The 26408-nt window shown below is 33.7% G+C and overlaps 1 protein-coding gene across 1 annotated transcript in view; it reads right to left on the reverse strand.

Moving 5' to 3' along the window:
- Positions 1-26408, reverse strand: part of DNAJC1 (DnaJ (Hsp40) homolog, subfamily C, member 1) — a 144624-nt gene that overhangs the window by 91127 nt on the left and 27089 nt on the right. Inside the window, exons 2-8 of the mRNA XM_010860058.1 lie at positions 21849-21916; positions 19467-19703; positions 18937-18983; positions 12655-12820; positions 11722-11819; positions 10684-10777; positions 728-818 (exon numbers count right to left, since the gene is read on the reverse strand). Coding sequence (XP_010858360.1) covers positions 728-818; positions 10684-10777; positions 11722-11819; positions 12655-12820; positions 18937-18983; positions 19467-19703; positions 21849-21916 — 801 coding nt within the window. The remainder of the gene's footprint in view (positions 1-727; positions 819-10683; positions 10778-11721; positions 11820-12654; positions 12821-18936; positions 18984-19466; positions 19704-21848; positions 21917-26408) is intronic.

Raw genomic sequence — 26408 nt, forward strand, 5'->3', positions numbered from 1 at the left:
GGCTGGGAAAATGCCTTCTTTAACAGTATGTTCAACTCTTCCTAAAATCAGCAAGAACTGTCTCCAGTGTTTGGTGGAAGTCATCAACATACTGATACTTTAGTCAAGGTTTTTCATGTTATATAACAATAATACAAATGAAACAAAGACTTTCAAAACAAAAATCATTGACATTTTCAGGCTTACAGCAAGTTGGTGATCACCACTAAATATTAATGACAACTGCAGCACTGGACTGCAGTTGTTTAAGGACCTTCTAGATTTTAGATGCCTCCCAGATTAAAAGGGGCTTTCCTGGTGGCTCAGACGGTGAAGAATCTGCCTGCAATGCAGGAGACCCAGGTTCAGGCCCTGCATCAGGAAGATCCCCTGGAGAAGGGCATGGCTACCTACTCCAGTATTCTTGCCCGGAGAATCCCATGAATGAGGAACCATGGGGTCACAGAGAGTCAGACACAACTGAGCAACTAAGCACGCAAACATACAGATGAAAGGAAATATATGACCCCATGATAACTTTATTCCTCCTTCTGATACTGAGTTGTGGGTGGTTCAGAAATTACTAATATAGTATTTTGCACATGTAGTACATGAGGTGCAAGTAAGTCTAGAGAGTAGCAGGAAGCACAGAAAATTTAATTATTACTGAATTTAAGGAAAAATCCAAATTTAAATAATCAGCTTTATATAATATAGTTAATATAGTAAGACAATGTTTAAAACTCACTTTGAAGGGTTTCAAGTTCAGCTCTTGTCAATTCATCTTCCTTTTCCTTCAATCTTGTTTCTTTATATTTAGCATAAAACTGCCCAGCATCCTGAAGAAAGAAGTTACAAATAAATTAACATAAAAATCAGTTTCCTTTGATGGTATTTTCCATATAACTTCAAGTTAAAGCAGCATATTCATTTAATAAGTAGTTTTCCTCTGTTTATGTTTTCAAATTTAATGATGAAGAGAAGAAATTGAATAAGCAGTTCTCTATGATTTGTATCTCTCAGAGAATTAATGAAAGCCAGAAATTATATGAGTGTATTAAACATGTTTAAGTAAAGCCTTTTCTCTCAGAAACGTAAGGGAGATATTCTCTTCCTGTTTTTTTTCTATTGCATATTTTCTCAATATTGTGTGTGGACAGAAATCAGAAAAATACACTTGCTGAACTGAATTATTTGATAGTACAGTAAATTATATTATTGTGACAAAGTACAAACAGTATTTTCATATTAGTCCCTTAACTCCAAAAGATTTTCAAAATCACTATATGCAAATCTGATTATGAAACATCTGTGACCACGTAGATACAAGTGAAAGACGTCACTCCACTGAGAGCTGAGGACTGAGAGCACACATTGTATGCAAATACTTAGGCGTCAAGGCACAGCGGCTGAAGTCTCGAGGAGGGGCATTTACGACAGGTGAGACTAGAGTACCAAAAAAAAGACTAGGCCTTCGATAATCACAGACACGGGAATAAACAAGCTGGTGTTCCAGGCACATGAAGCTCCTAACAGTGAGAAAAGCAAAACCAGATCATTTTCAACACCTCTTGACTCAAACTTCATCTATTCTATCACAGTACTACCTCAAGCTGCCAGGCTACACTGTGCTATGCTTCTATGTCTTTCTATATGCTTTGCCTTCTAACTAGAGTATTTTGCTCCCCTATCTTTCTTAAGAACTCCTATTCATCCTTGAAAACCCTATTCAAGAATCACTCCTCTTGTGCAAATCTTTCTGACCTTCCCTGGAAGACTAATCCTTTCCTGTATACTGCTTCTGTATTTAAACTTATCTCTATGGTTGCTTGTATCACAGTATTCTCTCCTAGAAAATGAGAAATTTGAGACAAGGGAACTTGTATGCTCAGAGCACAGTATCTAGAATCCAGAAGGCACTCAATAAGTGTTTTTGAACTGAACTAGATTGAAAGATGTGAGAAATTTGTAAAGAAAGAAATGAAAGAGCTTGATGACTGACTGGTATGGAATAAGAAAAGGAGAGATATCAAGGATAACTCTAGGGTAACATTCCCAGACTTTGTGATTCCTAGAGCAGATAAATTATAGACCCTTTTGACAGGGTTTTATTTCTGCAGGAAGTGAAGGAATAAACTCAATCCTTGGTCTACTACAATTCAGATGGAAATGCCTCAACACTTAAACCACAGAATGGGATTCTCCCTTTTCAGCCATGCCTATCCAAATTAAAGCTTTCTCCTGGGGTCTTTGAAGGGCACAGATGTCATACACCTGACTTACTCATCCTCCCATGCCCATATATACTTAAAATTTCAACAGAGGTTCAGGTTAAGAATTTACAGTCCTTTAACATTCCCTGCACCCTCAGAAAGATTGTTCAGTTTTTTTTTCCTGTAAGACAGCTTTAATAGCACTTAGTTGTCTTAAACTTTATTCGAAACGATCGTTAGATTATATTGTGACAGCTGTCATATCACTCTGGATTAATTAAAAAAACATCAAATTGGTGAATCTTTGTGTAGTCATTTTAGTATTGAAGATGGAAGGAGAAAAGCAACATTTTTTGCATATTAGGGTTTATTATTTCAAGAGAGGTAAAAATGCAACTGAAACGCAAAAAAAAGATTTGTACAATGAATGGAGAAGGTGCCGTGACTGATCGAGTATGTCAGAAATGGTTTGTGAAGTTTCATGCCCGAGATTTCTTACAGGACAATGCTCCACGGTCAGGTGGACCAGTTGAAGTTGACAGTGATCACATCAAGACATTAATTGATAACATCAATGCTGTACCACGCAGGACACAGCTGACCTACTCAAAATATCCAAATCAAGTGCTGAAAATCATTTGTACTAGCTTGGCTATGTTAATGGATTTGATGTTTGGGAGCCACACAAGTTAAGCAAAGAAAACCCTGACTATATTTCTGCATGTGATTCTGTATTGAAACCTAACAAAGACATTTCATTTTTAAAACAACTTGTGACGGGCAATTAAAAGTGGATACCATTCAATCATTTGGAACACAAGAGACTGTAATAAGTGATGAACCATCACCAACTACACCAAATTCCAGTCTTCATCCAAAGAAAGTAATGTTGTGTATATGGTGGGATTGGAAGGGAGTCCTCTTTTATGAGCTCCTTCTGGAAAACCAAATGATTAATCCCAACAAGTGCTGCACTCAGTTAGACCAACTGAAGGCAGCACTGGACAAAAAGTGCCTGGAATTAGTCAACAGAAAATGCATAATATTCCATCAGGATACCACAAGATTACGTGTTTCTCTGAATATCAGGCAAAAACTGTTATAGCTTAGCTAAGAAGTTCTGATTATCTGCAGTATTCACCAGACATTGTACCTTCAGATTTCCATTTATTTTGATCTTTAAAAATTCACTTAAGGGAAAAAAATTCTATTCCCTGCAAGACTCAAAAAGGCACCTGGAACAGCTTTTTGCTCAAAAAGATAAGAAGTTTTGAGAAGATGGAATCATGAAGTTGCCTGAAAAAATGGCAGAAGGTAGTGGAACACATTGCTCATAAAGTTCTTAGTTTAAATGAAAAACGTGTCTTTTTACTTAAAAAGCAAAAGTCCTTTATGGCCAACTCAATATGTAAAGAGAGAGTAGTGCTCACCCAACGTTCTATTTGTTTCCCCACATTTCCTTATTCTCTTGAGATTACATGGGATTATGGGGCTAGTTCTGGGCAGGCTTTGGTTAGAAATATGCGTCACTTCAAACCAAATACCAAAAAAGGCTGTGTAAACCTCCAGTTCTCACTCCTGTCATAGAGAGCAAGGAGGCCACAGGCCCTGGATGCATTCAGCCAAAAGATGGTAAAGACATCATTATTCTGAGTCCCTAAGTGGCAAGTTAGAGCAGCATGTCTCCTTATGATACGTAAGTGGAAGACACTGGAAACAAAGTTCCAGTCACTGGAATTTTAAGATAATCTGCACTTTACCATAGTCTATCCTGGTTGATATAAATACCAAGTGCTACAGAGTTAGTACAGAGAATATATAATGGGAAATTTTCAGTTGGCCTGATCAGGAAAGGCTCCATAATGATAATAATTTAGCTAAACTGTGAAGATACAGTATTCCCAAGGTTAGTTAGCTATGAGATGGAAGATATCCCTTATTACAAACCTTTCTCTTTAACATTATTGGAACATATTTAAGTGATAAAAATACCATGCTGAGGTGGCATTGCTTGTCATGTTTCAGTTTACTTTTCCTTCTCCACATAAACTTTAAAATAGTAAACCATCCAAAAAAAAAGTCTTAGGAAAGAAGGGGGTTAAATTCAGAGTGGTACGAGCAGGAAAACAGTACCACCATGGAAGAACTCTGCTCAGATGCTCAGTCGTGTGTGACTCTTCACGACTCCATGGACTGTAGCCCACCAGGCTCCTCTGTCCATGGGATTTTCCAGGCAAGGATACCGGAGTGGGTTGCCATTTCCTCCTTCAGGAAGAACTCTGAAGAGAGGCAGGTGCAAGAAGGATGGAGGACACTCCATTGCTCTTTGACTGTGTGACAGCATGTACCTCTTGTTTGAAGCTTACATACAACCTTCAACACAGGAGAATATCGTTTAAGTGCAGTTTTGAAAATCTGCCCACAAATTCAACTGCTCTATTATTACATTTTGTTCTCCAACTGACTGATACTATAATCTCAGAATTACATGTAATGTGTTATTACATACAATGTAGAAAATTACTTCCCTGGTGGCTCAGACAGTAAACAGTTTGCCTGCAATGTGGCAGACCCAGGTTCAGTCCCTGGGTCGGGAAGATCCCCTGGAGAAGGGACTGGCAGCCCACTCCAGTATTCTTGCCTGGAGAATCCCATGGATGGAGTAGCCTGGCGGTCTAGAGTCCATGGAGTCACAGAGAGTCATGTCCAACTGTGAAGCGACTTAGCATGCACATAATCTCAAGAGTTATATGTAATATGTAATTACATACAATGTATAAAATTACAGTGAAGAATATAAGAAAACTTCTAAATTTCATAATTTGAGTAAGAGTCAGTTTTTCTTTGTATAGAACTATAATAATACTAAGTTCACAAGAGTAATAAAAATAAAACAGAGAACAAGAAGCTGTTTTCCTGTGCCTGAGTCAGTATATTCTAAGAGACAGAAGGCCCAAAGTGACTTTTCCATTTGGGCTAAGAGACAGAAGAGACCACAGAAGCCATCTATTCAGCCCTAACTCAATGTGAGAATCCTCTACAACTTTTATAAAAATTACAATCTGCCTCAATATCCGTACAGAGAATGTAAGATCAGATAGCTTACTCACAGACCATGAGACTAGTTACCAAGCTCACTATCCAGCAGCTGAAAAAACTTAGCCTAAGCTTTTATATTTCTTATATTTTAAATTTATTTTCCTCTGCTTTAAGATTCATTTCTACCATGAACTAATTGTGTCACTTTGGGCAAACGGTCTCACCAATCTGAGTCTTAAGTATTTTTTCAGCTATAAAATATGGATGAGACTGTGTCTCTAACATCCTAACTAACTAACATTTTGTGGTTTTAAAATCTTTTCTACGTAACTCTACTTTACATTCTGTCTTTGGACCTCTGAATAATTGCATCTTATGGCCTCCTTTCAGAGGGTGGAAGGAATGGAATCTTTGTTATGTTGTGAGGTCTTTCCAATTCTCCTGTATCCCTTTGTCCTTCTGCAGCAGCAGTTTCAGCCTTATAAAAATTCAGATGAGTTTTCCCAAACTTTTTCACTGGTTTATGTATTCTCTATGTAAAGTGCGCTTGTCTGCAAAATTTTTCAAAAAGTTCTAAGAATACTAAAAAAGTAAGCTTCCTTATCCCTTGGAAAATCTGTGTTTAACTTTGAGCAGAAGGGCAGGCAACTAAGCTTGCTGCAAATGCCTCCTAGTCTTTTAGAAGCTTTTCCTTCTGCTAATTAGCTGTGAATGTTTTGTTTATTTGGTTTCTGTCCCAGCAAGCAGAAGCAAAGGGGTTAGAATGAAGGGCCATGACTGTAGAGAGGGCAACCCCTGGGCTTGTCCAGAGCTGTTTCCATGGAAGAAGCTTCTTGGGAGGGAGGAGGCCTCCCTTTATAAACAGCTGTATACAGTACAGTATTCCCTTTACTCTCAGGCAACTTTCAATTTAAGGTAAAAGCCACAGTACCACAGAGAAGATTCTTCTGTTTTCTCAGCCACTGCTCCTTAGAAGCCCATAAATCCTGATGGGGTGGACATATGCACACTGGGAATTTTCTACAATGATTTCTAGTCTGTGTTCATATAAGATCAACTTGGTAGTGAGAAAAGATGGGGGACCAGGACTTAACGATGAGAAAAATGAACAATTTAGGCAATGAACTCCTAAAGGAGTTGCATGTTTTATAGATAATGTTACTGAGAAATGTAACATAGCAGGTAGAGAGCAATTTAAACGGTGAATTCCCAGAAACATCAAACAAACAAGCGAGCAAATAAATTCTGAATACTTAAGATCTTTCCACCTCAGAAAAGGTAGAGAACTATGAACTATGATTTAGACTGGTAATTTGTAATTACTTGGGATATTTGGTACTTACTGATTTGTATGAGAAATCGGTGCTGTTAGCAATCTAAATTTTTAATGGGCTTAAATAAATGAAGCTCCAACACAAACAGCCAGTTAAACTGAAAATATGCACACAGCACTGGTTATATTTCATCAGTTTTTGCTACTCACATTGCTATGAATATGTTTCAGAATATATATGATCAAATAAAAAATATCTAAGGGCATTTTGAAGGTTAGAAAATTTTCTTGGGGTCACAGGCTGAGTACAGTCCACACAGAAGACTGGTTTAGTCAGATTCCAAGAGACTGTGTACTCCCTTCTGTTCTTTGAGAACACAGACTGGGAAGATACGGAGTGTCACTAGGGCTATACTTTTAATGGTAAAACTAAATTCTAGCCTGAAAGCACACTATGCCTCTCCTGATACACACCGAGTTCCTTGTTACATTCTAATTCACACTGCATGTCTTCTGTTGATTACTCCATCTGCCTTTTTTGCTGTATAAACACATTCTTCTCAAGTTTCTGAAGTTTCTCTGCAAACAGTCATGCATTTTACTCCTCTTTAATGTAATGTTCTCTCCAATCTCTATGGACACGTCAATTTACAATCATTCTCCATATTCTTTTTCTTTGGTTTCTCATTTGACTTCTTACTTCTGCCTATGTGGGTACATGAATGATATGGGGATACACATTTTGCTAAATATAGTAATATCCATATGTCTTTTCTTTCAAGATTTTCCAATCTATGAAATGTTTGATACTAATTTAACATCAGATATCTCATATGTGTCAAGTATAATTGTTTTCAGTTACTGGGCTCATTCTTCTAATCCACTACATATTACAGTTTTTCCAATATTTTCTTCAGAGCAAAGGAAAGGAATAAAACCCAGTAATAAAGGTACTAAAGGAGGTACTAAAGGAGGTAATAAAGACCTTCTCAAAATGCAAGGGGAACTATCAAAGAAATACTTTTACTTCTACCCTGCTTGATCACAGAACCATTTTGAGTACTGTCTGCCCACTATGCGCTTTAACTTTCCCGTTCCTAACGATGTATACATATCTTTGACAGACCTGTGTGACGGAAACACTTTTCTGTCTCAATGTTCTTTAACAGGTTTGTCAGATTTACCTATTAAACTCCTAAATGGCTATATTCAGAGTCTGCTGACTTGGGATATAGTCTTGGATGACAGTATGAGCTATGTAGTATTTTCTTTTTTTTTAAAAGAGCAATCGTACAATTCTTCCTCAGGTTTTTTCAGTCTCCACATGTGTATTTTTATGGGAGTTACTGTATCTATGAAATTATTTTTGTACACAACTAGGACACAGAGTAGGCACTTCACTGTCGAATGGCCTATTCATCTTTCAAGACTTGGCTCAAATTTTCCTTGGTTATCTTAAATAGAGACAATCTTACTTCTCAGAACATCTATAGAAGTCATTGTTTATATTACAGATATGAAGCTTATATATCATAATGTGTCCCAATTATTTTAATTTATGTGATATAAACTCTGACTGTAAGGGCTTTTAAAGTGCCTTGTTCTGATACTGTGTTTAATAAATTTTTACTGAACCTGCTAAACTAATCCTACTGGATAACCAACCATACATGCATGTGAACTGTAATAAAGAATGGATATTTAGAGGAAGAATGGGAAGAAAAAGGTTAGAAATGAAGAGCTGTTGATATGACAACTAAATTTGGGTACAGGTTCTGCAAGTATGAAGGCCATTCACTGGAAGTCTTCGAACCTCTCAGTCAAGAAGATAGGGATGGTTTATGCAAGAAAAAGGATTCCTACTTAAAAATAAAACAATGGCCCTGTACCACAAAAGTGGTGAAGAAAACACTGAAGGCCATGTGTATCATTTTTTTAAATACTGAGGGCTCTAGTAGGACTCTTACCACCACTGTGTTAGTTACCCATCCAGACTATTTCAGGTAAAGAGGGCTTCCTATAAATTTCATAAGTACCTTATTTAAGAAGATCTCATACAAGTGTCACATAAAAACTTCAGTGTTGTAGATAAGGCATATGTATTCATTTTACACAATTCTATGAATGATAAATTAATACAAAGGTCAAAGAATATTATAAGAAAAAAAAAAAGCAGATAAAATCTAATCCTAATAGCAACTATTCAGTATTGCTTTGCTGATGTTTGTGAAAGTATAAGCTATTATGTTTATGGATCTGAAATACTTTCACTATTACAATTTGGATCAGAATCAACTATATTGTTTTGGTAGTGGACATGAGAAAGACATTAAACTTCCAATTGATTCAACAGTTTTAGAAGGTTTCTGAAGAGGCTAAAATGTTTTTACAAAATTCCTTACTTTTACAAGTTTTCTACAAATTTGCAATGAGGCAAAACAATAACTTGTGAATCTAAGTCATTTTAATATATTGTTTTTGCAAATTACTCTGCATGCTAACCAAGAAATATGTTAATTTTACCAAATAAACTTTGTTTCAAATGACTTAGATTAAAATTACAAAGTGAGTGGGATGAATTGGGAGACTGACATATATACACTACTATGTATAAAATAGATAACTAAAGAGAACCGACTGTGTAGCACAGAGAACTCTTCTCAGTGCTCTGTGGTGCCCTAAATGGGAAGAAAATCCAAAAAAGTGGGGGGCGGGCAGTATATGTATACATATAGCTGATTTACTTCGCTGTACAGTAGAAACTAATACAACATCATAAAGCAACTATACTCCAACAAAAGTTTTTTTTTTTTAATAAATGAAAAAAAAAGAAAAAAAGAAAGTGTTTCAGACTGACACTTTATGTGATATTTATGCTGCCTCATGATTAAATTGATCTGTACTCTAATTTGCCTATTACACAGATTCTAAAGCTAGCAAAAAATAATCATTCTCTTAAAAATGTAAGAAATCATGTGGTAAAATATTTTTCTGTCACATCTTCTCACAAATATACCAGTAAGATAAACACATTTTCCCTCTCTTACTAAGTCTTACATATACGGCATACAAGGATTGTGGATTTTTATCCAAATAAACAGTACGCTAAACAACTTGAAAAAAGCTTTTAAATTACCAAAATACTTCAATTGTCTCTATTAAATGTAAACAAAATAAATGATTCTGTATGCAATAACTATTAAGATAAACTATTTTGACAAAGAACTGGTAAATAATTTCTCAAAAGTTAGGAAGAAACACTAGTAACTTTTAGTTAATTTTCCCTCCAAATATAATTTCCATCATTAGAGGAAAAGAATGAAATACAGAAGGTGGTCACTCACTTCCTTAAACGATAAGGAAAAACAGCCACTATACGAAAAAAAGTAATTAAACAGAAATTATCTCTCGCTCTTGCTCTTTGTGTTTTCTGAAATGAAAACATTTCCTCCAAAATTACAACTTCAAAGAATTTCAAAATTTGTACACCAAACCATTATATATTCTTTCAAATATTCTGTTTATGTGTTGGAAATTTTCTAACCAGACGCAATAATTAAAATTAGCAAAACGATAGTCTAATGAAATGTGTTGTTATGCTAAATATTAAAAAAAGAGAGAATTGCCATATAAATATGGTATGTACATTCTATCATTTGAGCAAGCCTGACTAGCAACAGAAACTTCGATTACAGTATAAGACAAAATATCTGCACTCCTCTTAAAGCTACAAACAAAATGGTAACCTATGTAGACTTTTGCTTAATTATACAAATACTTACACAAAGTGTTTTTTGCCACACTATTTACTTAAATGCTTCTAAAATAATGGTGACAAGGTATCTGAGTTCTGTTTTTACTGGATATGCCTTAAATGATTAAATTGTTATTGCTTTTATATCTGTCTTAAAGATAGTATTGCTTTTTCCTTTTTCAGTGTCTTGGAATTCTAAGGTGTTCTAAAAGCAACATTAAGAGATAGTTAAAAGAATAGATATCTAAATAAAATTTTAGAACTTTTCTAAACTAGGTTTATACTTATAAAATACTATTCATTCAATCAGCATTATGAAGCATCTACTGTATACTCAGCCTTCAGATAGCAGGCATAAATTATTTCATGAATAATTAAAATCAAAGCAGTAGTATCATATGAAAGAAGTAGGTTTTTTTTTTTACCTGGATTAGATGAGGCAATGCTTTTAGGGTAAGGCAAAACCAAATTCCCAGCTTGCAGGGAAGCAAATCATGCCACTGAGGTTTCACCAGTAATCTAAAAGCAAAGTATAGAAACTTGAAAAACAAATTGTTTTTATAATAATCATGAACTCTGTTTTGAATGGCTATTTCAACAAAAAAGTTTTTCAATGAAATATTTATGACAGTTATCACTTAATCTGACATATTCCATCATGAAATATATTAGTACAACAAATGCAATTATTTACAGTAAGTAAGAGAATGTAGACTAAAGTTTTGGGGAAGGAGACTTGAATAATCAAGTTATAAAAATAAAGGCACAAAAGCCCTCTTTCTAACCTGGACTTTTCATCAGTTTGGTAAAGTGAATTCTTAGACCTTATGATTACTTCAGCTAGAAAAGACTCAACAGCATCACAGTGTCCCCAAGTGCTGACAAGCAGATATGAAGACTGTAGCATAAACAAACCAATACATAAAAATTAATGTCATTTGCAGTTCACTGAAGCATTACTCACTGATGTCATCAGGACAGAAGACAGGCAGAATAGTCTCTGATCTCCATCTCACATTGATCCAGTTCCTGCCCTGCTGTGTGAACTATTTAAACCCTTTATTTCTTCCTATGAATCAATAGGAGAAATGGTGGTATCTCTTTGAGTGCACTGCATATTACTGTCTCTCTACATATTGTCACTCCTGAGTTAAACGCTACAGTGATAGATTCTTTTAGTAATATTTTGCTTCTGAAGTTTAGTAGAAAAATTTAAACAAGAATTCAGGGGCTTAATTATTTAAATATATATGAATACTTTTACAAAGAGAAAAACCTGTAGAACTTGTGCTTAAGACTAGAATTTGTTTCTTAAAACTATGGAACATTACTAGTCTTTTATAAACTGAATACAGATATAAATGTTGGTATATTTGAAATGGATATACATATAAAGTGGGATCACATTAAAGACGTATTTTAAAACAATTTCGAATTATAAACATGTTTTCATATGTTCCCACCTTTCATTTTTTTCTGAAGCACCAAGTTTTGATACATCCACAGTCTTGCCGCCTGTCTTTTTTTTCTTTTCTCTCTTTTTTCTACTGAGCAGTTCATCCTTAATGTGGAAAAAATTATGGTTACAGGTTATCATTAACATATACTCTTCAAATGTTATCAAGAGTCTTCTGTGAAGGGTAAACATTATAGAAGAACATTTATGCAAATATATGTAGGGTCCAACATGATTAAGTAAAATCATCAATCTCTAACAATGACTGTTGTCATGGTATCCGGTCCTTAAACACACATGAAGTTCGGCGCTGTCAGTCATGTGTATCTCCACAGCAATCAAAGTTTTCTAAGAAGAGAAGGCATTCAACTTACTTTTTCTCATTCATCCAACTTTAATAATGTCACTTCAAAAAGAATGAGTAAACAGATGCTAATTCATGAATACTGATAAATATGTTTCTCTTTAGCATATAAATAAAAGCCCACAGCAGGCAGAATAAACTATCAGTCTAACAAAAATGTAATAATTTTTTAACCAATTTATCTCTGAAATTATAAAATTATACTCATTTCAAATTTTACTGAGTTAAAAGCTATTAAAGTCATCATTCTAAATCATTTTGCATAAAAAACATGCATGTCTAGAAGGTGACAATGAGGAAAACATAGCTCTATCTTCTAATTTTCAGCTCGATATTTACACCTTAACAAAATTTTGTAACAAACTCAAAATGACACATTTTTAAAAAGAAACACTTTCTTCTTATATCATTGGTTCTTGAAATAGAAGCATCAAATACTAAATGTTGAGTACAAAAGTACTAGAATAAGGAATATATATAAGAAAGCTGAAATTTTTATCAGCTGAAAAACTGAATGTCTAAAATTCCATATAAAATTAAGGAGGCTAGGTCACTTGATTTATTACCAATACTTACCAGTTGTTTTTCCAGGTAGATTGACCAAACCACAGCATAATGACCCACTGTGAGAATAATGAACAAAAGTAATGCCAGCTCAGCATTGCTCATTTTCCTCACCCGCCTGTAGTAGAATACAGGCTGTCGCCAATCTGGAAGTCCATTGATCAGAATATCATCATACCTACAGAAGCAAATACAATAGTTTTTCATACGGAGTTTAAAAATAAAAGCAAAAAACTTTATTTGTATCAATACTTACACTTAAAAAGAGGAAAGAGAAAAGAATTTCTCCAAAATATATAACATTTATACAGATTACCAGCATTACAACGGTCTGTAAATCAAAACATTACATTCAATCATACACAACCTTCAAAAAGGCACTCAGTGATATACTTTAGATCTGATATACGGATCTTGTGTTTTTAAACACTCCAACGACGTGACTCCTGGAATGACATCCACACTCAAGGAGCCTTATAGTCCACGTCTCCATCACAGGGTGCAGTGAGGCCCCACCATGAAAGTCAGTGACAAAAGGAAGAATCTCAATGGGAGAAAATCAAGATAAGAGCACTATTGCTTCCAAGAATTATATATTAATTGAATCACATTCAGGATAAATTTTCTAGTTAGTGCTTTTATTTGAATCTCAGTACGAGGGTTCAAGGTTGAAATATTTATTTTATCAAAGCTTCTTAAAGACATAAAAAGTCTATTAAAAAGGGGCACCTTTTAATTTTATGTTGCTCACGTTCTTTTTTAAGAATTAAAAACAATACCAAATTAGCAGGAGATGTGGAAACAACCAATTTCTCAATAAAACTGTTTATTTGTAAACATTTAGGTGGCAGTTTCCTCACATTTTTTTGTCTTTGCTGAAAGGGAAAAACACAACAAATTTCCTGGTAATTCACTTTAAATCTACTTTCTTTAGAATAAAATTCCAACTGAATTTAAATTTACCCATCAGACATTATGGAGGCAGATATTTTTAACGTTAAAAATAAGGAGTAACATTTATGACTGTAAAACTCAAAATGGTCTCATGCAAATACTGTATGTTCAAAACACACAACCTGTTAATCTTAGTTGAACACAACTCATTAAATATTCTAATCACACTATTTCCAGAATTAAATCTTCACTGAAAGGCCTAATTTGGTGCAACACATTGACCAAAATATTTTAATTAAAAATATTCTGAGTTAGTCGCAGGCCTAATTACAGGAATAGAAATAGGGCCTATATTGTCAGGCAGGTCAGTAGAACTCAGTAGTAGGTTTTTCTCAAGTAAATTGACCGATCTACGAATAATAGCGCAGCTGCTAAACTGCCAGTCTTGACATGTAAATCAATTTAAATGCAACAACTGCAGTAGCTACTTTGATAGTTATTAAATTGATACCTTGGAGATATGCTTAAAAAAATAAAGCAGAGCATTTATTACAGGCAACTTCTTTTTTCAGTAGAAAAATACTGGTTATAAATTCAAAATATATTTTATTGGACTATCTAGAAAACCTGACTTTTAGGATCAACTTAGATTATTAAAAATAACGGCAGATTAGAATAACCAATGTTCAAAGTAAAGGACATTAGTGGTACTAAACTCTTAAAGGCAGGCAAACTTTACAATATACAAGAATCTGGTAATTAAAATATGGTTACATAGTAGCTGAGCCAAAGTTTGATGTTAAATATTCTTTTTTAATATTTATATAGCTATTTTTGAACACAAATAAATATATAACATGATTTCATCAAAAGTTATCATTCCTGTCCTTCAAAATTTATGTTTAAATCTATTGCTAAAAACTGACTCATTTTAAATTACCAACATATTGGTAAAAACGGTTTCAAGTGATATAACGTAAGATTACAATATCTGAATGAGGTCCAATAAAGAAAGGCCTGAATTTATTCTAAAATCTACAGTCTACTTCAGATTTGTTGAGGAAAACTGGGAGAATATAATTATTTTCAGCTAATCTCTCCCAGGAAATAACTTCAAGTAAAAAGTGTGGCTATTAATAAAGAACATCTAAGAAAGTGGTGACAGTTCCCTAAGAGCATTACTGTTAAACTTGTTTTAGATCTAAATAGTATCAGAAGAAAACCCAGCTAAACTCATAGCTATGAATCTTGTATCAAATATTTTATCACCATTGAAATACTATGTATCTATTAATAGCTACTGCTTTCTACCCCACATATAAATTGTATTTGGTGCACAGCTAAATTCAAGACAGCAGAATCTCATGCACTGAACACATTAAACAAAACTAGATATTTACTAGGCTATGTCTGCCACTCTAAACAACAGTTTCCAAGGATTAAGCTTAGAATCAATGCTCTATTGATTTTATTATCAATGAACATTATGGCTCACACGACTGGCCATTTTAACGGAAGATAGCTTCTATTATAGTTCACTTTTTAGAGTATATGCTGTTAAAAGATAAATCACTGCTTTCCTGAAACACTGAAAAAATAAAGATATCCTTAAAATATACAGACAATATATTCATAAGTTATTTAAGAAAAAATGTGTTGATAACACAAAACATCACTATGTTATTCTTTTTCTATATCTAACACATAATACTGTTAAAATAATTAAGCTCATATAAACTGCTCTTAACAATTTGTTAAAACCAGATTAAGAATGTACACACGTATGAATATTATAAGAAAATACAAAAGTAAATTTCTTTGATGAAAATATCACTAAATGTAAAAAAAAAATGAAACTATAAAGGCATCATTTTAGAAATTAAAAATATTAATTGATCTATTCCATACATCCAACATATAGCCTAATATATGTTTATTTCATTTGATTTTCTAAAATGTACATGATGAACATAATAATGGTTATATAATCATCAGTGAGTTCCATTCTATAGTCATCAAATGACTATATTCAATTCAAATATATTTAGCCCAATATAAACATAAAAAGCAAATCAAAAAATGTTTAAATTCCAAGAAAAATTATGTAAATTATTAGCATGCTTTGAAATATAAAATAGTAACTATGAAATTAAAATAGAAAACATGTATATTATGCAAATAAATATTCAAATAATTCTAGCATTTGCCTAAATTGTGAATCTCTCACTGTAAAAGTTTGAATTTTTAGCTTAAAAGAATAACATCATCTATTTAGGCCACATTTTGAACCTGAGTAAAAACTGTACAAAGAGCATAAATAGGAAACAAGCTTAAATTAATTGATCTTTCCTTTATAAAATGTATATATGTGCCAAAAGCTGTGGTACACAGCACTTACATTCAACTTTTACAAATATATACCATAAAACAGACCCAAAAAACTAAGTTGCACAAGCGAGTTACCAAAAGAATTTTAAAACAGATTTTAAATAAAAGTAAATGTCCTAATATGACTAAAGCACAATCTAGTGTATGTATGTAGTGCTTAGTATTGTCTTGGTACTTTGTTCCAGCTAACACTGGCAACAGTTTATAATATGGCAGAACATAACTGAGCTGCTGTTTGCTAAAATAAGGAAATTACTTAACGAGTTTAGAAAAGACTTCTTTACTAATCTCCCTTATACTAACCAGGAAAACTTGTTTTTTCATGCTGTAGTCTATGTCTTTAGAAGAAAAAAATGGCTTAGAAGTTTACTCACAGTAACACTCTTAAGAATCTACCCAAGAGAAATGAAAAACATTTGTTCAGAGACTTCTGTGTGAATATACACAGCGGCATTGTTAGTCATAGCCAAAAAGTGGAAATGATCTCAATGTCTATCAGTTGAATGGATAAATGAAAGTGGAATGTGGAATACTATTCAGCAATAAAGAAGAATGAGCTACTGGTATATGCTACAATATGGACATACCTCAAAAATATGTTGATAATAGGAAGAAGCCAAATACAAAATACTATTAGATGATTTAATTAATACGAAAAAACACATTTATAGTCACATAAAGGAGATCAGTGATTGCCTGGAGCTGGGATCAGAATGCTAAGTGCCTGAAAATGGGCTTGAGGGAGTATTTTGAAGGTAATGTTCTAAAACTGGTTGTGGTAGTCTGCACAACTCTGTAAATTTATTAAAAATCATAGATTTGTACACTTAAAATAGGTTAACTGTTATGGTATGCAAATTATACCTAAATAAGGCTGTTTAACAAATAAAGTTTGCCTGTTCCTTAAAAAAAAAAGGTAATCTATTATTTTATATGCTTTCTTGTTATTCCGTTTTCTACTAAAATTTTTTAAATGAGGTTGCTTTCAGTGAAAAGATAATTATTTATAAGGGAAATAAATAAGTCCATTACAATTCCTGGAAAGTTACACATTTAAAAGCACTTATTAATAAATATTTATAATAAATGACTGTGATACCAAAGAGCATTTGTTAATATCACTATAAGACAATCTTCCTTCAAAAGATAAAACTGTGCTTTTTTTTTTCTAAAGGAATTATAAACATTAGGTATTTGAAGAGATGCATTTCTCCTATAAGTTTAAATACTCATAGGTCACCTGGCCTCAGGCGCAAGCTTTGGAAGAGTGATTCTCAGCTTGATTAGTTACGACTTTTGCCTCAAGGAAAACCAGTTACCAAAGAGTTACTTGTGCCTCAAGGGGTATAAATACTACAGCTGTTTGTGTAACTGTCAGATCCATTTTTTTCTTTTAACACTCTACAATAAATGCAAAAGGAACTAATCCTAAAAAGAAAATATTTGATGAGCCTGTGTTAATGAAGAAACAATTTATACATGAGAAGTGATTTGTTCTGAAAAGATATAAATAATTTTGGTAATTGGAAGAAATTGTTACAAAGTTTACTGACTTAAAATAACAACAAACAAAAAAACAAAATCTGATGCCAGAGATGCAGGGAGACTAAATAAAGCTATCTTTACAGACACATTCTTGATGTGTGAAACACAACTAGGGGCTCAGTGAGAGAAACCAACTAGAAAATATGCACAGAATGACCAACACTTCTTTCAACACACTTCTAGGACTCTTTCAACACTATGGATTATCTCAAACCAGAGGAATGTCTGCTATGGTATCTGGACCAATGCCAGCCCTTGTTATAAAGCAAAGAACACTTCAAGAGAATATCCTGAGTACCTTGCTTTGCAATCTGACAAACTGAGGTATTCAAATTAAACTGTTAAAGATGAGAACCAAGAGTGGGAGTTGACACTGTAGGATACAGAATAATTCCAGGTAACACATTTGAAGAAAGAATCAGAATGTCACATGGCATAATGTTTTGGATTTTCTTTAAGATAAACTAGCTTTAATAGAGTAATATTTTCAAACTGCAGAGGGTAGCTCACTAGTGTCTCATGAAACCAATTTAGCAGACCACAATCAGCATTGTTTTCAAAAAGAAAAAAGAACAGTCTAGACTAGCTTAGAATAGAAAAATATGTCTTTCACACACAATAAGAAGTGTTCTGTGACATTTCTGTTTCAGTTGTGTCTGTGTGTCCTGAAGCACGATGCAAAATGTATTTCTTACCATGAGTCTGACTTAAAGAACTCTGAAACCTGTCGCAGTAGTGTCTACATTGCATACACTTGGAAGAGCAGAAGAAAGGGTTTCTCTGCAAGCTCCTAAGTCAGTAGCATATAAACCACGGTAAAATCTATTACTACTCTTCTGAAAGGCACCCAGAGACATCTCAAAGAGAGGGTGCTGCCTCCTGTCTGACGTTCAACCCTAAACACAGAATCGCTGGAGGAGAGTAAGGGAAGGATGGAGGCAAAAGAAACAGGAGAAAGAAGCAAATATTTTTCTTCTACTCCTATCTTGTACTTACACAATTCTGCTCTCTCACTCACAAATTAGGTTTATTATTTTGAATATGAGGAAACACCGAGAAAAGGTAATAACTTGAATATCTCTAGTCGCCTGATTGAAAAACATTTAAGAAACTGAGGGGGGAAAGACCCCCAAGCACAGACAGGAGCAATTACTGATATATCAAAAATGAATAGGCATTTGTTTGAAGTCAAGTGGTATTTGAATTTTCCAGGGCACAGATACTCATGTTAAAAATATTAGCTAATGAAGGCATGATCCTGAAGTCTCTAAGTACTAAATAAACCTAGTGAATATTTTCAGTAGAAATTAACTCCGCTCTAAACATACATTTTAAAAACAATGCATTTCTTGAAAAGGAACGAAAATAAAAATACTAACACAATAAAATGTTTGATGAGACAATTCTTTTCTTTATAAACAGACATCAAAGTATAACATCTTAATTCAAAAGCAGATGAACACTCACCTCTGCCTTCGTTCATCATCCTTTAAAACTTCATAAATGGCCACCAACTAGATAAAACAGAAGCATCACGTTAAAAATACTTTCACCTATAAGAAATCATTTAGGAAGACAGACACACTATAATGCACATGCAAAAAGCCCATGCACTCAGTGAACAGATAAAATCTTAATTATAAGTACCATTTTATGGTTTTGGTAGCACCTTAAGAGGTTAAAAAAGGCTTGATACCAAAATATATCTTTGAGAAAGATGCAAAAGTAATAATTATCTTAACATGTGCTTTTTAAAACTGTAATTTAGAGAAGAAAATTATGACAATTATGACCCTCCCCCCCAAGAACTGAGACTCCAATATAAAAAATGCTGGTAAAAGCGTTATTTTCTTTAAACTGAATAAATATGTATGCATAATATTTCTAAACTACAATCTCATTTTAAATGGAAACATTCTACATATAGGTTACTGTTTTTACCATAAACATTTATTTATAAATTATCACAAAAATATATAACAGCATATTTCACTTACTTGTCTAAATTGAGTTTCTGCATTTTCATCTTTATTCTTGTCTGGATGCAGAGTTAGTGAAAGCTTACGATATGCTTTTCTAATGTCTGTAGATGAAGCATCCTGGATGTAGTGGGGGGGAGGGGAAAAACACAAAGCAAACTTTGTCAGAAAAAGAAATTCCCAGAACCTTGTTAAGATCTGAGAAGACAGCCAACCAAATGCAGGACCCCAGGCAATGTAATTTGAGCAATCAGTCTAACAACCAGGCTATGCAACTAGCCTGACCCACATGACTGAACAATTATTCAATCTAATTTGGCTCTCCTCTTAACTTTTCATTACCATACATTCATTTAAAGAAGACAGTATTTGGCAAAACTTTTCAAACACTTGCCTTCCTAAAATTAACCAATAAATCTTTTTCAGTAATTAAGAGATCAAAAAGAAACAAATTAAAAATTAATACATCCGTGTGCCTTCAAAGAAGGTCTTTATTATTTGAGAATCTTAAAGCCAATGTCTGAAGCCCAGGCTTACCATATGTGGTTCCTTCATTGTTATTTATATTGAATTTACCATGGAGCAGCCACCTATGGAATCTCAATTTCAACATGTCAAAAAGTATGCCTATTTGAAGGCAGTTAAATTTGCATTTACACAAAATAATTATAATTAGAAATAGTTATGTATATTATCCTCAACTTTTTAAAGTACGTTACAGGATATCTTCAATAGTGTCCAGTTTCCATAGTCTGGTTTGCAGAAATAAATTTGCCCACTATTTATGTGTTATTAACATAGTTAAAATATTATTTTAAAAGGACAGTTGAGGAAGAGTACTTTGGATTCAATGAATATTAAAATTGTATTTTATGTAATCCTGTCCTATTTGTACATATAAACTCAGAGAACATCATTTTACATACCTAGTTTAAAAAAAAATACATGAAAATTACAACACACTGTTAAGTATAAAACTTGATCTCCATTAAGTTTAAAATTTATTCCAAACACTAACATATTCATAGAGAGGCAAAATGAGAATAAAGTTGCTTATTAAATTTTATCGTGTTTTACAAATGAATATTTGTTCAATTAATTGATAAAACTGATATACTAAAAAGTTCAAATGACTAAAAAAACAAACATAACAAAAGTCCATGTTCCTGGAACTAAATAGCTGTTAAATAAATAGAGCTGGAGCAAGGCAAAGTGAGACTGTAATTAGTCTGTCAAGCTCTCTCTTATAAACCATTACTTTCATTACCAATTTTCTGGGACTTGTTGCTCCAGGCCACTACTCTAAAGTTTCAGCTTAGGTGTGAATATTTTTCTGACTCATGGAGGGTTGAAGAGCTAAAAAATTAGCAGAGTAAGTTTTGCAGGTAATATGATTATAATTTCCATTCTCACATGCCCAATGGAATTGTTTTGTTCTTTATACTTGAATAATAGCTAGCTAACAAGTAGTAGAAAAGAATGATTATTTTTTTCTGAAACTCTGTGATGGAGATTCTGTCGAGCAAAGAGGTCAAATGTCAAATGAATGTTCATTGTCTAACTGGGGCTTTAATTTTAGATTTTATTAATTGGGACTATATCATAGAGAAATTTCAAAAGTAGATTTCTTACAATCTAATGTATTTGCTTATGTTACAAAATTAATACATGCTCATTACGGAACATCTATGACTTACTAACACTCACCTAAGACCCAGTCTTGCCAACCTGACTCCAATCTTCCAGTTTTCTGCTACAGTATATACACTAAGTGTAAATGTGATCAGATGGCTCTCCTATTTCAAACTCTTCAGTAACTCCCAAGAACCTTCATCATTTGTCTTATCCAGTCTTTTTAACTTTGTATTGCACCATCTTGATCCATCTTCCTGGTCCCCCAAATCATCACACAATAGGATCCTGTTCCCCAACCTTATGTTTTTGTTTTGCATCCAGCTGTAGATACAGTTCTCTCCTGACTTAGGAATGCACCTCTCAGGCTGCACAGAAAGACTGCCTATTTCTCTCATGAGATCTGCCCAGTAATTTATTTCACCAATAAGCTTCACCCTAAGTGGACAAAACTGAAAAACTCAGAGTTTTCCCTATCTAAAAGATATGCTCTAGAGAAGCTGCATCTCAAACTAGCTTATGTATGTGTTACATTTTAGTTAATTAATCAATGAATTTTAACTTATCCTCATAGCAAAGCTTATAGCTGTTAGCAGGCCCATTTTACTGACAAGGTAAAGGAGGCAAAAAGAAGTTGAGTAATTTGCTCAATTCCAGACTGCTGGCAAATAGAGGAAAACAGAATTCAAACCCAGAAAATACTGCATCAGAATCATAGCTCTCCATGTTGGTTCTTAAGATTCAGTTAGTAGGTTTCAGCTGACTCACTGCACAGGGGGCTACAGTTTTGGGGAAGGCAGTGAGAACAACTGCTACACTTCTACTGATCTGATAAACTATACAGAAAACATCACACAACTACAATGTAAACATGGTCCACTGCAGTTTTAAAGGTTTATATCCTGATACGTGCTGGCTTTTACAGCACATTTTACACCATATTTCTACTACAGACCCAAACGTTAGAATATTTATCTCACATACACAATGAATGAAACCTTTTGTCTCCCTGGCTTGCAGGGATTCTTGATAGGACTATGGGTGAACTGGTCATCTATAGGATTCAATTCTTTTCCTTTTAAATGTGATACGGTTTTTTTTTTTTTTACAAGCTGGACATGAATTATCTTAATACCTGGATGACTTCTGTAAAGAATAGATATATGGTTATTCTTTTAAAAACAAAAATAAACAAAGAAAAACCACAAAAATATGTCCATCAAAATTGGGGGAAAAAAATGTGATGAGAGATCAACAAAAGTGGCAGAGTATGGAACTCCAAGGGCCTGTCCCTCTCCCTGAAAAGAAATGGCAAATAACCTGGCAAAAACTGTCAGAATCAACCTTATCTGCAAACTAGTCAAAGGATTCCAGTAATCAGTCAAGCACTCAGTCAAGAAAAAGTAGCTAATTCTCTGTAAGGATCTTGAAGTTATCAATCTGAGTTATTGGTGTGGGTTTATAGTGTTAGTTAGTTAGTTAAGTTGCTCAGTTGTGTCCAACTCTTTGCGACCCCATGGACTGTAGCCCACCAGGCTCCTCTGTCCATGGGATTCTCCAGGCAAGAATACTGGAGTAGGTTGCCATTTCTTTCTCCAGGGGATCTTCCCAACCCAGGGATCGAACCCAGATCTCCTGCATTGCAGGCAGACGCTTTAACCTCTAAGCCACCAGTTTCTAGTGTTAAGAGTATGTAAAGTAGACTTTGTTCTAAAAGAAGTTGTGGTTGCTTGTTTAGGCTTATCCTTTGATTCCCTGACAGACTGGTAAAGGTCTTACCTCTATTTTTTACCAAACTCTGACCTATCCCAGGGCAGACAGGCAACTGTTCAGGACATTTGTCAAAAACATTTTACAGCAAGTTTACCAGGTGGTGTCAAATGAGGCAAAGGACGGCAGTTAGGCACACAACACGCATATCAAAAAGCTAAGGAGACTGGGAAGTGAGGTGCTTTGGGGAATATGGTATTTGAAATGCTCCCACATATTCTTTGGAAACTAGACGACCAACAGCTGTATGCCCAAAGTGGAGTACATAATCAAAAAGACCTGAGAAGGCCCTAAATTCTCATTTCTGGCTGAGCTTTAGGCTGTACACAAGTAGAAAGTGAAGACTAAGAGTGAGTTGTAAACTGCCTAGCTGAGTGTTGAAGGCATGTCCTAACATACACACAAAATCCTCCACCAAAGGTTTTGAGGGTTTTTTTTTTTTTTTTGCTTTTCGTTTTTTTCCTGTGCCAAATCTTTGAGGAAATCTTTGCTGAATCATCATCTGATGCATAAGCTAATTAAACAGATGTTAGTGGACACATATGGCAAAGAATATACACTGTACAAAATTAATTCAGAAAAATCACTAGACAAACAACACCAACCACAAGCAGCAAAAAGGCAAAAACCAAAGGAACAAAAACAAAACAAAGCTGGTGAGGTACAATGATCTAATTACCACATTATATATTCAAAATATCCAGTATTCATTAAAAATTATGAAGGAGGCAAAGAAACAAGAAAGTATGGCCCACACACATAGAAAAAAAAGGAATAGAAATTGTCCCTAAGAAGATCAGACATTAGATTTACTAGAGAAGGACTTTAGATCAACTGTTTTAAACATGCTCAAGAGCACAAAGAACTAATAGAATAAGAATGATGTCTCACCAAATTGAGAATACCAACAGAGGAGAAAATTTAAGGCAAAGAGAAATTCTGGACTTGAAAAACACAATAACTGAAATTTAAAAATTCACTAGAGCATTCCAAAAGCAGAGAAAAAAAATCTGTGAACTTGAAGATACATCAATTGAGATTATCCAATATGAGAAGTAAGAAGAAGAAAAAAAATAAAGAAAAATTAATAGAGCCTAAAAGACCTGTGGGACACCACTATGTATACCAACATACACATACGTAAGAGTTCAAGACAGGACTAGAGAAAAGGGGGGGGAAGGGGAAAAGACTGAAAACTGAACTTTCATAAAAGACATGAATATACACATCTAAGAATTTCAACAAATCCTAAGTACACACAAAGTAATCCACACCTATCAACATTATATTCCAACTGTTCACAAACAGAATCCTAAAAACAGCAGAGAGAAGTGACTCATTATGCACAACGAATTCTCAATAAATTAACATCTATTTCTCATCAGAAATCATGGACGCTAGACATTAACTGAATGACATATTCACAGTGCTTCAGGAAAAAAAAACAAATTTGTCAACCAAGAATTCTATATCCAGGAAAGCTATCCATCAAAAAGGAAAGAGAAATCAAGACATTCTAAGTAAACAAAAACTAAAGAGTTCATTGCTAGTAGTCTTAATCTACAAAAAGCACCACAGAGAGGCCTTTAGGCTGAAAGGAAATCATACTAGATAGTAATTCATACAAAGAAATAAAAAATACTGATAAAGATAACTATATAGATAAATATAAAAGTCAATATTCATGTATTTCTGGTTAGTAACTCCAATTTTTTACATGATTTTAAAGACTACTAAGCAATAATAAATCTATGTCTTAAATAAAACAATAATATAGATGTATGTCCATAGACATACATGTATAAAGATGTAATCTGTGACAATAACTATATGAGGAAGGGAAACACAGCTATTTAGGAGCCAATTTTTTAATATGATTGAAACTAACTTGGTATTAATTCAAACTAGATTGCTACAAATTAATGTCACCTGTATAATCTCCATGGCAAATACTAATAAATCTATTTTAAAATCTAGATTTAAAATCTATTGTAAAAGAAAAAGCAAATCAAATAATACACTACGAATACTGTGAACAATTATGCCAAACAATTAGGAAACCCAGATAAAACAGACAAATTCCTAGAAACACACAAACTGACACATGAAGAAACAGAAAAAGTGAACAGACCTATAATAGGTAAAGAGATCGATTAGTTAATAAAAACCAAAACCCAAAAAAAGCCCAATGGCCTAAAAAGAAAAGCCTGAAACCTCAAAGCCAGATTACTGAATTCAGTCAAATATCTGAAGAAATCACAGTCCTCTTTAAACTTTTCCAAAACATAGAGGAGAAAGGAATGTTAACTTATTCTGTGGGTCCCAGATACCAAGACTAGACAAACACCTCAAAAAAAAAAAAAAAAAAAAACACAAAAAACCTATAGACTAATATCCCTTATGAATGCTGATGCAAAATTCCTCAGCAAACTTCTAGTAAATTGAATCCAGCAGTATATAGAAAGGACTTACATACCATGACCAAGTGAGATTTATGCAATCAATTCAAAGGTGGTTCAGGGTATGAAGATCAGTCAATATAATACATCATATTAATGAAATGAAGAACAAAGCATCACATAATCATCTCAACTGATGCAGAAAAAGCATACCCAACAGCATTTAGTAACAAACCACTCAACAAACTAGGACTTAAAGAAAACTTTCTGAAGTTGATATAAGGTATCTATGAAAAAAACCACAGCTAACTTCCTACTTAAATTGTGAAGTCTCAAACCTTTTCTCCAAGATCAATAAGAGGGATATTTGTTCTAGCCTGAGCAATCAGTTGAGAAAAAGAAACAAAAGGCATTCGGATTGGAATGGAAGAACTAATACTACTACCTCTATTTACAGATGATATGTCCCATACATGGAAAATCCAAAAATATCACAGAAAAAGTATTAGAGCTAATAAATAAATGTATTAAATTGTAGGATACAAGGTCAATATATAAAGACTAGCTTTACTTCTATATACTAGCAATTAAAAAATCCAAAGATGAAATTAACAAATCCTTGACAACAGCATCCAAATGAATTTAAAAAATAGGAATAGTTTAACAAAAGTGTACTGTTTGTACACTATGAACTATAAAACATCGCTGAAAGAAATGAAAGAAGATCTTAATAAATGGAGAGGCATCTATGTTCATGGACTGGAAGACAATATTGTTAAAGCGGCAATAATTCCCAAATTGATCTACAGATTCAATGCAATCCCTATCAAAATCCTGCCTGGCATTTCTGCAGAAATTTACATACTAATCCTCAAATTCATAGGGAAATGTTAGGGACCCCAAATAGCTACAATAACTTGAAAAAAAAAAGTCCTAAAATAACTTGCAATAACTGGAAGTCACATGTTCTGACTTCAAAACTACAGTCATCGAGACAGCACAGTTATGATGTAAGGACAGACAAATAGCTCAATGTAAGAAATTCAGCACCCAGAAAAAACTTTCTCATCTCTGGTCAATACATTTTCAACAAGGGTGCCAAGATCATTCAAGAAAGAAAGAAGAGTCTTTTCAATAAATGATGTTGATATAATTGGAT

The sequence above is a fragment of the Bison bison genome, unplaced genomic scaffold, assembly GCF_000754665.1.
Source record: "Bison bison bison isolate TAMUID 2011002044 unplaced genomic scaffold, Bison_UMD1.0 scf7180017864461, whole genome shotgun sequence".
Lineage (NCBI taxonomy): Eukaryota > Metazoa > Chordata > Mammalia > Artiodactyla > Bovidae > Bison > Bison bison.